At 38.5% G+C, this 14,234-nt stretch overlaps 1 protein-coding gene across 1 annotated transcript; it reads left to right on the top strand.

Moving 5' to 3' along the window:
• Positions 1 to 6,822: 6,822 nt before the first annotated feature.
• Positions 6,823 to 8,697, top strand: LOC116647096 (RNA polymerase II elongation factor ELL2-like). The gene has a single exon (XM_032428231.1). It carries the CDS (start codon positions 6,823 to 6,825, stop codon positions 8,695 to 8,697), a length of 1,875 nt encoding a protein of 624 aa, XP_032284122.1.
• Positions 8,698 to 14,234: the final 5,537 nt, after the last annotated feature.

Raw genomic sequence — 14,234 nt, 5'->3', positions numbered from 1 at the left:
TTAAACTGTATGTTAACCGGAATTTAAATAAAAACTTGAAAAAGAAAAAAAAAGAACACAGAGTTACTGCATTGATCCAGCAAGTACCCAATGCACCCTATACATGCTGGGCTTTACTGGAGCACAATGAGTGCCTATAATTGCTCAAAATTCCATTTGCTAATGGGCTAGGCAGGTCTGGCAAGGATTATTACATGATTGTGAAAAGCTCAGTCCTAGTGGCATTTCACTTAGCAAGGAGATTTTAGAACTATTATCAGTTCTTTGAAAAATATTTGTTTTTATAATATTCTGTTCTGAATGGAAAGAAAAAACTACTTGGAAAGAAATCAAAAGTTAAATGACTAAAATATAGGAGAATGGCTACTGTCTCAGCTTCCTGGGGGATCTTTTTTTTTTAGGTTTTATTTATTTATTTGACGGAGAGTGAGAGAGAGCACAAGGGAGAGGGAGAAGCAGGCTCCCTGCTGAGCCTGACGTGGGGCTCGATCCCAGGGCCCTGGGATCATGACCTGAGCTGAAGGCAGACACTTAACTGAGCCACCAAGGGGCCCTGATAGGGATTTTGATATTGGACTTTACTCACTTTCTACTAAGCCAGACAGGGAGAAACAAGTCAACATGGCTTTAGTAGAAACAAGGACCTCAGCATTAAGTACAAGGGAATTTCAGGGAGTTAGGAAGTTACGAACAGAATCTTCCCTTAAAAAGGTTTCTACACAAGGGAAGTGCTAAATTAATCATAATCCACATGGTGGTTTAATGAGAGCATTTCCAGTTGTCTTTGTGGCCTTATATTCTGTTTGGTTGTAGTCTCAGCAAAACTATCACAGCACTACAGATTACTGTGAAAATCCAGAGGAGAAATTTGAGAATATGGAAGAGATGATTTCATAAGGCTATAAAATTCTGAATCAGAAATCAAGAAACATTACAGTCACCTGAAGAATAATGTTCATCTCTAATCAGAGCATATAGATACACTGAAGCATGGACCAAAACCATGAGCATAACACCAGGCAAGTCTGTGCTTTCAAATTTTAGTGGAATATTGCCTGTCAAATCCATTAATGTTAGCACATGTTAACATACATGCATCTGGCATATATGTATCAGCCCCGAGGTACGTAGAGTCAGAGAAAACAAGTGGGCTCATTTTGAGAGAGCTCTAGATAAAGTAGCATCCTTGGGGAAAGTTGAATTTCACTTTAAGGTGAGAGATGGAGAATGTTGAAGGGAATTGCTAATTGTGATGTCAGAGTTCTAGCAGGGTAGGGGTTTGGCAGAGCAAAGGAAGTTCCCAGCAGTGCGTGGATACACAGAGAAGAGAGTAGAGCTCCCTTGGAGCTTGTGGTTTGGATGATGGCCCAAAACAATGGATAGGTGAGAAATGGTAGAATTAGTTCTAAACTAGGCCAGACCTCAAGAGGTTTGATAACTGGCAAGAGTGACTCAAATTGGATTTAATTGGTTACTATGTTTTATGACAAAGCCGGCAAGCAGGCTGGAGACTGGGTCTTAGTGATATCCAGGATAACTGGCACAGCTGGTTCCTTGTGCCTCCTGCTCTCTCACGCAGGATAGCCCAGAGTGTGTGGGTTGGTGGGCTCATTAGTTTGAGTGGAGGGACCACAGTGGTCAAAGGAAGGTTTTGAAGTATTATCAAGGTGTAATAAGAAGTAAGTGCGGGTGACAGTTAACACAGGTTTGAACTGCGTGGATCCACTTATACATGGATTTGTGTTTGATCAATACAGTACAATACTGTAAATGTATTTTTTCTTCCTTGTGATTTTCTTAGTAAATGTTCTTTTCTCTAGCTTACTTTACTTTAAGAATACAGTATACAATACATATAACGTACAAATGTGTACCAATCGACTGTTTATGTTATTGGTAAGGCTTCTGGTCAACAGTAGGCTATTAGTAGTTAAGTTTTGGGGGACTCAGAAGTTATATGTGGATTTTTCACCGTGCAGGGGGTTGGCACTCCTAACCCCTGCGTTCAAGGGTCATCTCTATGTTACTTTGAGATGGATTAATCACGCTTTGTCATTGTAAGTGCTTCGGCATTTGCTAGAGAGCCAGGTAGATTTATGAGTGGCTTGCCAAAGTGGGACAGCAATTGTCCAATGACCTTTTAGAATATATTAGTTGTGTAGTCATTTTATTTGTTATTTCCATCCAATCACATAGTGACTTTGAAATAAACATCTATTCCGTGGTAGTAACAACATGGCAAACTAGACCATTTAGAAGAGATACTCAACTTTGTTGGAATATAATTTATTATATTATTACTATTATATTAATATTGTATTAATCAGAAAGTTTGGAGAGTGTTCTTCAAGGCTTCCTTATTTTGATACCAATTTGGGGGCTTGATGAGACAGAATTTGAGTGCTCTTTATGTGATAATTATTTTGTGTGCAATACATTATGCTCATATTTTTCTATGTGATCATTACCATTACTTTTAAGTTTCAAGTCTTTTGTTGTCTTATGGCTTCATATTTTAATTCTTTAATACACCTGGAATTCATTCTATAATACAGTTTGAAGGGAGATTCCAATTTTATATATTTGCTAAAATGTTGACAACTTGTCCTAAGCAGTGTTTATGTAACAATCTACCTTTTTCTACATTAATTACTGATGGTCTTGTAAATTATTTATTACAGGCACCTGGGTGGCTCAGTTGGTTAAGCGTCTGCCTTTGGCTCAGGTCATGATCCCAGGGTCCTTGCGAGCCCTGCATCAGGCTCCCTGAGCAGGGAGCCTGCTTCTCCCTCTCCTCCCCGCTCGCTCCTGCTCTCTGTTGCTATCTCTGTCTTTCTCTCTCTCTCTCTCAAATAAATAAAACCTTTATAAAAATAAATCATCTATTTAATTCCTGGGCTCTGTGTCTCAGGTATCTGTTCATTTTCATTGATTTCCAATCTCTTCTTATGCTAGTTCCTGACTCTTAATTATTCTATCTTTATGTGGTTCAGGTAGTGGTTAACTCCCTGTTCTTGCTCTCCTTTGTGAAGTTCTTTTAGCTTTTCTTACAGTTGAATTTTAGAATAGTTTTGACAAGATTTAAAGAAAAAAGATCGTGCTCAAGTTGTTATTGTAATTGTACTAAATTCATGAGTAATTTAAAAAATACTTGGCATTCTTACAGTATGGCGCTTTCTTTTCAGAAATCATGAATTCTTCATGTTTTCAAGTCTTCTTTCATGTCTATCAATACCATTTTGTACTTTTTGTCATAACGTGCCCCGATTCCCAGTCTTGTGTTAACGAATATTTTGTTGTTGTTATTTCCACTGGACACAGGACTACCCTAGAAATATCTTATTTATTCTCCCAAAGGTTGCAGACTTAAAGAGACTGAAGGATATATTATTTCTTCCTGTGTCTACTAGAGGTCTCCAGGAGGAATCAAACAAAGCATTTGTGCATACATTAGAACACTATATTGCCGAATATACTTCAGCAGTTCATTGGTTTTCTGAGGAAATATTTTGTATTCTCTCTGCAACAGTGATTTCACTTTTTAAAATACAAATATACCGTGAAGTTAACAGAATCATGAAAAACATCTTAAAGAACAGAACATTTCTCTGACATTAACAGACTTCACATAACTACCTGATGTGACAGTAATATATCTTTGCTGGGAGAAACGCAAAGGTACTACTATTATTCATTCTTTCGACAAACATCAAGAGGGCGCCCTCTGCTATGCACCTGCTACTTCCAGAGTGAGGTACTGGGGACAAAAAGGAAGGGTCTTGCAAATGTGAGTAAAGTGTACTTGCCAGGGATGTAGAGGCCAGAGTCTAGTGGAGGTGACAAACACATTAGTAATAGATGATTCCCTTTGTGGTGTTTTTCGCAGAGGTAATACAAAGTGCTCTAGGATTATAATAAAGGGAAGTATTAGTTCTGAAGAGAGGAAAGTCTTCTATATGATGTGACATTTGAGCTGGGTTTCCAAGATTGAGTAGAAATTATCTGGCTGAACCCAGCATGAGTGAGATTTAAAACTAGAGTGCGTTGATGTATTCATTTGCTCAACAAATATGTACTGAGTACTTACTGTGTGTGCCAGGCACTGTTCTAGGCACTGGAGATGCAACAGTGCAAAAGACTGATAAAATCCAAGCTTGCATTAAGCTCACATTCTGGTAAGGGTGACTTACATTAAATAAACAGATATATGTAACATAATTTTAAGGAGTAAGTATTCTATAAAGAAGAGAAGATAGTAGAAAGAGAGCACTGGAGAGGGTATGTGCATATATGACTATTTTAGACAGAATGGTCATGCAAGGACTCCGAATAAAGTAAGGGAGCAATGCAAGCAAAGATCTGGGGGAGAATATTAGTAAGCAGAAGGACTGTCAAGTGAAAGCCTGCTGTAGGAACAAACTTGGGGGCATATTCAGAGAATAGTAAACAAATCAATGTAGCATTTAGATACATGGCACAAAGTTTAGGGTAGGTTGGGGACAGAATAAGAAGGGTCTCATATGCCACCCCAAAGTGTTTTAAATTCTTCTCCCTTTTTCTGGCTTTATTGAGATAGAATTGATGTATAATATTGTATAAGTTTAAGGTACGCAGCATGTTGATTTGATACATTTATATATTGCAAAACAATTACCACCATAGCATTAGCCAACACCTGCATCATGTTATCTAATTACCATTTCTTTTTGGTAGTGAGAACATTTAAGATCTATTCACTTAGCAATTTTCAATTATATAATACAGTACTATTAACTATAACCACTGTGTCTTACATTAGATCCTGAGAACTTATTCATCTTATAACTGGAAGTTTGTATCTTTGACTGATATCTCCCTTTTCTCCCCACCCTCAGCCATTGGTAACTACCATTCTAGTCTGTTTCTGTGTGTTTGGCTCTTTCAAATGCAACATATAAGTGATATCATATGGTTATGGTATTTTTCTTTCTCTGTCTTATTTCACTTAGCTCAATGCCCTCTAGGGCCATCCTTGTCACAAATTGTAGAATGTCTTTCTTTCTCATGGTTGAATATACATATATCACGTCTTCTTTATCCATCCATTGGTAGATACTTTTTTCCATGTCTTGGCTATTGTAAATACTGATGCAATGAACATGGGAGTAGAGATATCTCTTTGAGATCTCATTTTCATTTTTTTTTGAGTACATACCCCAAAGTGGGATTGCTGGATAAATGGTATTTCTATTTTTAGTTGATTGAGGAACCTCCACACTGTTTTCCATAGTGGCTGTATCAATTTACATTCCCAGGAACAGTGCACAAGCATTCACTTTTCTTCATATCCTTACCAACACTTGTTATTTCTCTTTTTGATCATAGCCATTCTAATGTTCTATGTCATTGTGGTTTTGATTTGCATTTTCCTGATAATTAATGATGTTGAGCACCTTTTCATTAATTTTATTCTTTAAGTAGTGGAAACCATCACTTGTTTTAAAGCAAAGTTGGTTGGAATCATTGTTGATAATTTGGAATGAGGTTTAGAACAAGAAAAGATTGGAGGCAAGAAATCAAGTTAAGAAGGGTACATAATATTGGCTAAGATGTTCTTGGCCTAAATTAGGACAATGGCTGTGGTATGATAGAAGAATGGGTGGATTGAGATGTTGTGCAGAAAAACTTGATAAGAATGTTGACATTATGAGAGCAAGGTTTTTTGTTTGTTGCTGTTTTTTGATCATTGCAATATCCTCAAGCATCTAGAATACTATCTGCACGTGATAGATACTCAATGACTATCTATTGGATGAATGGGAAATTTGGTGGCTGACTAGGTGTTTTGGAGGAAGATGAATGAGAAGTATGTTTGAGGGAGTAGTAGAAGATGATGCTCAGCTTTTTCTAGATGAGTGATACGGTGGAAAGTGATGCCAGCAGTTAAGGGAGGCAAAACTGAAAATAAGATGGCCTGGAAATGTGAAGGGGGAAAGGAAGAAGAATTGTGCCTAATATCTTTTGTGTGAAACGGTTGGAATGATTTCTTATAATCTGTGTATATTGTGTGATTAAATTGTACACCTCTAGAATGCCTAGCTGCAAGATTTTTTTCAGCATGGGCAATTTCACCTGGATAATCCTGTGATTTGCTGAGGATCCTCTGGGGGAGGAGTGCAAAGAAGCGGAATAATGGACACAAGTGGCAAGCTAAGGAGATGAAAGTTCCTTCCACTCATTGGTAATGGTTAGAGAGTTGAGAAAGAGAAACAAGTACCTCTAAAATTTTGGCTTCTATACACTATTAATACAAAATAATATATTTAGCTATGAAATGAGAGCCCCGGTTGATGGGCCAGGCTCCAGTCTCCAGAGGGACTCAACAGCCCACTTGCGTGTCAGAGTAAATGCAAGGAGGACTTACTTCTAATCATGCTGTGTGGAAGCCGTCTCCTCTAGTTCCATAAGCTTGTACCACCTATTAATCCCCGCACCAAGTACCTCGACTTGATGTTGGATTTACTGGGAGGAGATGACTTTTATGCACTGAGCTCAGAGAATAATTTAGCACTTCCCAGTTAGGGTAACAGTTTCTCCTAAAGACAGACTAAAATGTGAAAGGGAGAACATCAGAAAGTGATTAGATCTTTATAACCAGCTTTACCTCTCCAGGTACTCTCTCAACCAGGCACTTCTTGCCTTTGTTCTGTTGGGAAAAATCTTTTAGAATTACAGTTTTAGAAATGATAGCAGTAAGAAATATATATATATATTTGCCAAGGAGAGTTATCGTTTTCTAAAGTACTTTACTGTTTGAACTTTGATCTTCACAGATATGACTATATGGCAGCCTATGAAGGCACAGCACTGGGGAAACTGGTAAACAAGGAAGGAGAGGTGGCAGTAACAGAGGGAGATGGCTTAGAGCCCAGGCAGGACAATGTCACTGTGTTGCCTACGCAGCTTCCCAAACCAGCCATTCGGGCAACTGACTCTTATGAGAACCATGAGAACACAGTGTGCCCTCAAGCTTCTCTTCAGTTCCAGGGATTCCAAGAGCTTATCAAAATCCCCCCAGACGATTCACCCACTGATGTATACAACTTTAACTTTTTGTTGTCAAATGTGAATAAAGACAACCAGGAAGACCATACCCAAGAAACTGTCTCAAGCTACAGCCCCTCACAGTTCAGTTGCCTGAGCTTGATGCAGGATCAAATGATGTGTAAAACAACCACCTCCTATCAGACGACACAAGAAAGAAGGATCCAGGCAGAGGATGGAACCTGCGACAAATGGAATATAATTAGAAAACCATATTTAGAGAAAAGAATGCCAATTCGGAAAGCACCTCAAGCCACTCCAGATCCAGTGCCTGAGAGAAAAAGAACAGCTCCTATTAACCCTGCATATACAGTTCGCAAGTCCAGAGTTGCTAGCAGCGTCCACATGAGACCATACAGGGATAGGGTGATTCACTTATTGGCATTGAAGGACTACAAGAAAGCTGAACTGCTTGTTCGGCTTCAGAAAGACGGCATCACCAAAAATGAAGAGAACTCCCTTGGAGAAATTCTGCACCAAGTAGCCAACCTGAATACTCAGAATTTTTCATATACCTTAAAGGACTATGTTTTTAACGAGCTCCAAAAAGACTGGCCGGGATATAATGAGTTAGAGAGGCAGTCATTGGAGTTGGTGCTTTCCAGAAGAGTAGGTGCATTTCAGAGCGCGACGTGTACCAATTCCACAGGATCTTCTGTAGGTTCTAGTACAGCTGAAACATCTCAGGAACAGCTTTGCAGTGCAGGTATTGTTGATTTATCGAAGAGAAAAGTTAGAGTATCTCGCCTGACAACTGCAATACAGTCAACACCAAATAGCCATTTGAATAACACCAGAGCAAAGTCTGCTGTAGGGCTCTCGGGCCATTCTGAGGCTATTGCCCATTCCACCCGTCCTCCACTGCCCACAACCCGCCTTCCCTCCTCACATCCTCCTCAGCCTGCATGTTCCAGCAGCAGTTCTTGTGGCGATGCCGAAGGACCTGGGGCTCCAGGTTCACGTGTTGGCAGCTTTAGTCAAAATAGAAAAATCTTTGGGAACCAGAGGCGTAAACATCCTCCCTTGAAAACGGTACCCTCTATTTCAGTTCAAATATATACAGAGCCTGTGGAGAAAAAACCTTTGATGTCTGATAAGAAGTCTGAATATACATTTGTGGAACATGAAGCAAAGAACCAAGAGTACAATATTGAGATGATGGGGAGGCAGAAGACAGATCCAGAAAGACAAAGTGAAGGTGCAAAGCCAAACTCAAACGAAGTTAAAGAGGTTTGCACTGCTTCTGGGAAGACTGGTGCAGCCTCTGGGCTCCCAGATTATTTGGCTAACTATGTCACTATAGTTTCCTCTGAGCAACGTCAGCAGTATGAGCAGGAATTTAGAGTAGAATATGATGAATATCAGAGCTTGTATGCCAAGATGCTGACTTTATCTAGAATATTTATTAACCTTGATTCAAAGAGGAAGCACCTTTCTCCAGACTCAAAAGAATATCAGGATATTAATAAAGAAATCTCTCTAGAATATCAGAAGATGAGACAGATTAATCCCAATTATTGTGCAGAAAAACATAGATGCCAGTATCTTTATAACAAGCTGGTTCACGTTAAAAGATTAATAAATGATTATGACCAGCAGCATGTAAAACCATAACACTACAGAGCTAGGATCAGAATAAGTAAATATGAGCTTATTTATTTACCATGCTGAATTACTTGCTCTAGGATTCTAAAGGGATAAAACCATTTTGTTGAAACAGTATTACCATTTTAAGTTTCCTTCCCTTTTATGTTCCTTTTGATTTTAGTTTTCATTTTTGATATTTTTGTTTATTTGATTTTATGTTGATTTATGTTTAATTTTATGTTATTTTCATTTTTCTTTATTTACTTTTCACTTCCTTTTACTTTGCTTTGTCTGTACCTTCAAAGCTGTTTCATCTGATCCCTTTTACACATAAAATGTGTGTTTTCACTTCCTTTTTAAAAAAATATCAAGGATCCAGTATCTTTGAATAAAACTCGTACACATTTAAAAAATAAAAACCTATAATGAGTAATATGAAATGCTTTTGAATAACAATAAAAACTTACACTGAGTAATATGAAATGCTAGTGTCTTTTTTAAATCTTTAATGCAAAAGCAACCTTAAAACATAGACATTTAGAAATTTGTGCAAAATACCACAATTTCTTCAAACAGTACACATTTTCATTTCATTAAGTTTATTTTTGACCTTGCTTAAATATGTTACTTGTATTTATCTTGGGGAACACATGCGATGTGGTCAAACATGCAAAGACTTTTGAGAGAGAGAGAGCATGTGGGTGGGGAGGAGGGACAGGGAGGGAGGGAGGGAGAGAATTCCAAGCAGGCTCCACACCCAGCACGGAGCCTGATGCGGGGCTTGATCTCACAACACTGAGTTCATGACCTGAGCTGAAATCAAGAGTTGGACGCTTAACTGACGGAGCCACCCAGGCACCCCCAAACATGCAAAGATTTTGAAGTAACAATTCAATTAAGTTGTCTTTTCAAAGCACTGTCATTTCAAATAGGAAACATGTTTACAAATCTAAGTTTTTTTTGGGGGGAGGAGGTGCCGAGGGAGAAGGAGAGAGAGAATCTTTTTTTTTTTTTTTTTTTTTTTAAGATTTTATTTATTTTTCGAGAGCGAGAGAGAGAGACAGTGAGAGAGGGAACACAAGCAGGGGGAGTGGGAGAAGGAGAAGCAGGCTCTCCGCCGAGCAGGGGGCCCGATGCGGGGCTCGATCCCAGGACCCTGGGATCATGACCTGAGCCGAAGGCAGACGCTTAACGACTGAGCCACCCAGGCGCCCTTTTTTTTTTCTTTTTTTTTTTTTTAATGTTTTATTTATTTATTCATGAAAGTCAGAGAGAGAGAGAGAGGCAGAGGCAGAGGGAGAAGCAGGCTCCCCGCCTAGCAGGGAGCCCGATGCGGGACTCGATCCCAGAACCCTGGCATCATGACCTGAGCCGAAGGCAGATGCTTAACCATCTGAGCCACCCAGGTGCCCCGGAGAGAGAGAATCTTAAGCAGACTCCATGCCCAGCATGGAGCCCAACTTGGGGCTCAATCTCAGGACCCTGAGATCATGACCTGAGCTGAAATCAAGAGTCAAGAGTCAGACATTTAACCAACTGAGCCACCCAGGCGCCCTACAAATCTAAGATTTTAAATATTTTCCCAAATTTGAGTATTGTCTTTATTAGATGTTTGTCTCCACCATCCCAAAGACAATTGGTACATACCAAAGAATAAGTCGCGTACGCTAGGAAGCCTAATGATAAAATGAAAACTTATAAACTTACCAACCAAACTGGGAATTAGAACATTCCCAATACCGTTGCCAATACCTTTGTTTTCCTCTCATCTATCCTGTGTCCCTCCGTCCCCCAAAGTGGTAAACACCTCCTCAAGTTTACATTTATCTTTCCCTTGCTTTTCTTTTTGAATACTTCCACTATATTTATAAGCAACCCTAAACAGTATATTGTTCAGTTTTTAAATCTTTATGAAAATGATGGCATACTATATGTAGTCATCACCTCATTTTCTTCATTCTTATGCTTCTGGGATTTCTTTATGCTTATGTATAAAGCTGTAGCTTATTAGGTTTCTCGCTTATATGTTGGGTCATCATGTGACCTCAGCATCATTTAGTTATCCATCCTCTTGTTATTAGAGATTGGGTTGTTTCTCATTTTTTGTTATTATAAGCAATGTTGCTGTGAACACTTTTTCCATATTTACCTCTTTCTATCATGTGTGTGCTTATTTTCATGTGTTTTCATTTTCTATGTCTTTTAAACCCCACGGGAATTTATTAATGCCTTTGTATGGTCAATAGTTATTTAGATTTATATGCATTTTCCATTGCTTCTCAGGCTTTCCTCCATTTTCTTATTTCTGACTGAGATGATTTTCTTTTTTCTTCAAAAGCTCCCTTTATCCTTTAATGTAGGGTCTCCTGGAAGTGAATCCTTTCAGTTTAGTGTGCATGTGCTTTTAATTGATCTTTAGTTTTAAAGGACAGGTTAACTAGATACAGAATTCTAAGCTGGTGGTTACTTTTGTTGGCAGTATAAAAATATAATTCCATTTTTGTTTGGCTGTTTTATTCACGTGGAGGGAATTAGCTGTCAATCTCGTTGTTCCTCCTTTGATGGTCACGTGTTTTTTTTCTATCTATGTGTTATGTTTGTCTTCTTGTCTTTGGTTTTCAGCAGTGTTACTGAAATGTATCTAGTTGTGATTTTTGTTATTTATCCTGCTTGGGGTTCAGAGTGTTTCTTGAAACCATGGTTTGATGCAGTCCATTAGGCTTGGAAAATTCTCTACTAATATATCTGTAAGTATTGCTTCTCCCCCATGCTTTCTCATTTTCTTTTCATTTTCCTTATGTCTCTTTTGGTCATTTCTGTAATTCCTATCTTTCCTCTCCATATTTCCATCTGTATATTTTCTCCTGACCTAACTTCTAGTTCTCTTATCTTCTAGCTCTCTTATCTTTGTGATAGGTACCATGTTTTGTCAGAAGAAAGTTGTTTCTTTATAAATAATATTGTGATAATTCAGACTGGAGATATATGGACTTAAAAGGGGAGGTGGAGATGTTAAAAGTGCAACTAGAAAATGTGCATAAATAATTTAACACCAAAGAAATAGTATTTAAAATAGTAATAGAAATCACTGGCTTGCTTCCTAATTTTATTTTTGTTACTCTCATAAATGCTATTTTTTGAAATAAAAAACATCCTACCTACCTACCTACCTACATACCATAAAGGTAGCTAGCTAGCTAGTTACCTATATTATCACACAGCAGAATGTTTGGTGTGTACTGGACACTTACTAAATGGCAATTGCAATTAATTACTATTATTCTGTTGTGTAATACTGCCACAAACTTAGCTACTCAAAATGGCAGGCACTTATGTATTGTTGCACAGTTTCTGGTGGTTCCTCTGCTTCAGGGTTCTCATGATGCTGCATTTAAGATGTTGGTCAAGGCTGGGGTGTCATCTGAGGCTCAACTGGGGAAGGATCCACTTCCAATATCACTTCTGGAGTTATTGACATGAATCAGTCAATTCCTTTTGAGCTTTGGGCTAGAGCCTTGGTTGCTTTCAAGATGATGGCCAGACATAGAATTCAGTTCCTTGCCATGGGGGCATCTCCATGGGGCAGCTCACAACTTGGCAGTGGGCTTTATTAAAGAGTCCGCTAGCAAGATGGAAGTTACAATCTTATGTAACGTAATCATGGAAGTGACATCCTATTACCTTCGCCATACTCTATTGGTTAAAAGCAAGCCACAAATTCCATCCACACTCAAAGGGAGAAGATTATATAAGGACATGAATATCAGAAGGTGGGATCACTGGGGGCCATCTCAGAGTCTGTCTGCCGTAACTATCATCATCTTCAAAAAAACTCAAGTAATTCTTTTCATATAACCATTTTCAGTATTACCTCTTTTAACCAGTTTATTACATCATTCCTCACATTACTGTATGAACAAAAAGACATTCATTTTCTTATAAAACACCTGGAGACAACCCCCGCTCTATAAAATATCAATTCGTACAATCAGAATATCTCCCAATTTAGGTCTCAAAAAGTCATATCGCAGGAGATGGCCTTTGAAAAAGTAAACATTTTGATTCAATGTTCTTTTAAATCAGTATATATCAATATTATTAAATTATTAGCATATGTTTGATTAAAACTCTCCCTCGCTTTGAAAATGAAAATACCATTTTCATTTACTGACTGATTCCATTAAAACATCTTTCTGAATCATCTTTACTCATCAAAAGTTATGAATGCCTCTGCTACATATTCATTTATTAGCATTTATATTTGTATTCCCTACAAGTAACCTCAAAAGTTATCTTACATGCTTTAGTACCTCTGTGCTGTTTCTCAAAGGGCAAGGTGGCTTCTTTTGCTTGACAAGGCATACGCTTTGACCTTCTTTTTCCATGATGACCAATAGAGTATGTCAAATTCAGCTCAAAAAGCTGTATCCAAGAGTGTCCAACCTCTGCGCTCTCTGTGTCCTCCCAAGTCATAGCTGCTCTGATTGCTGATGCCCTCATATAGGAATTGTCTTGTCCCATAGAGGGGCATATTCCTCTGTACTGGGCGACAGGGGCTATAACTGATCAGGAAAGTCCTGCCAGAAGGGACTGTTCGGAGGTGTCGGTGTTTAACAACACAATACTAAAGGTTCCATTAGCTAAGATACTGGGAAGCCAACAAATGCCTGGAGGGGTGGGTATCGCCTGACATTCGGAACAAACAAAGGTAATGTCTTCATGGACGGTCAAAGTGTTCTGTGGCAACTGGGAGGAAAATTGGATCTGAGTGCCAGGCAGTAGACTGGGTGCTTGAGAAAACTGGTTAATAATACAGTTCCTGCCTTTGGGCAGATTTCTTAGAGTATGTAAAGAGATAATTCAGTATACTGCTATGACTGGGGGGAAGCTGATGATGTTGGGTAACAAGGATGGGGAACAACAATCATAAGAGGTATCTATCATGGAGCATATTCCAGGCACTACACTCAGTTCTTTATCATAATTTTCTGACTTAAGTCTCATCCCAATGCTGTGAGATAGGTATTATTATGTCAATTTACAGAGGAGAAAATTATGGCTTGTAGAGTTATAGTGTTTTGACCAAAGTTGCGGGACTAGGTAATGAGACCTGAGATTTAATCCCATTTCTGTCTAATTTAAAACTTCTACATGAGGAAGTCCAAGCAGTTATGCTACTGACAGAGATTCAAATGAGTAGATAATCAAAACAGTAACAAAGACTCCTTGCCTTCTATAGCATTGTGGCAGGAGACTAGGTTCTGAATTCATAACTAGGGTTGAATCTTGACTCTTCCACTTCCTATATAACTGGAGAAATTACACAATAGCTCTGGAGATTGGTTTTCCTGTCTGTATTTTGGTAATAATAATACTCATATGATTATTGTGCCTAGTGCAAGGTAAGCACTCAATAAAAGAGCTGATCTTGTTATGATTACTTCCCCCTGTTAAATGTGGGCATGTGTGTATTACAAATCATAGGGCAGGGGGATTAACTTCAAAGTTATCAACAGAACAAGGAATATTTACTATGACTTGGGATCCATAGAGAAACACTTAAG

Source organism: Phoca vitulina, unplaced genomic scaffold, assembly GCF_004348235.1.
Source record: "Phoca vitulina isolate PV1807 unplaced genomic scaffold, GSC_HSeal_1.0 scaffold39, whole genome shotgun sequence".
Classification (NCBI taxonomy): domain Eukaryota; kingdom Metazoa; phylum Chordata; class Mammalia; order Carnivora; family Phocidae; genus Phoca; species Phoca vitulina.
The sequence above is the reverse complement of the archived record's forward strand: the minus strand, read 5'-3'. Positions and strand labels throughout refer to the sequence as shown.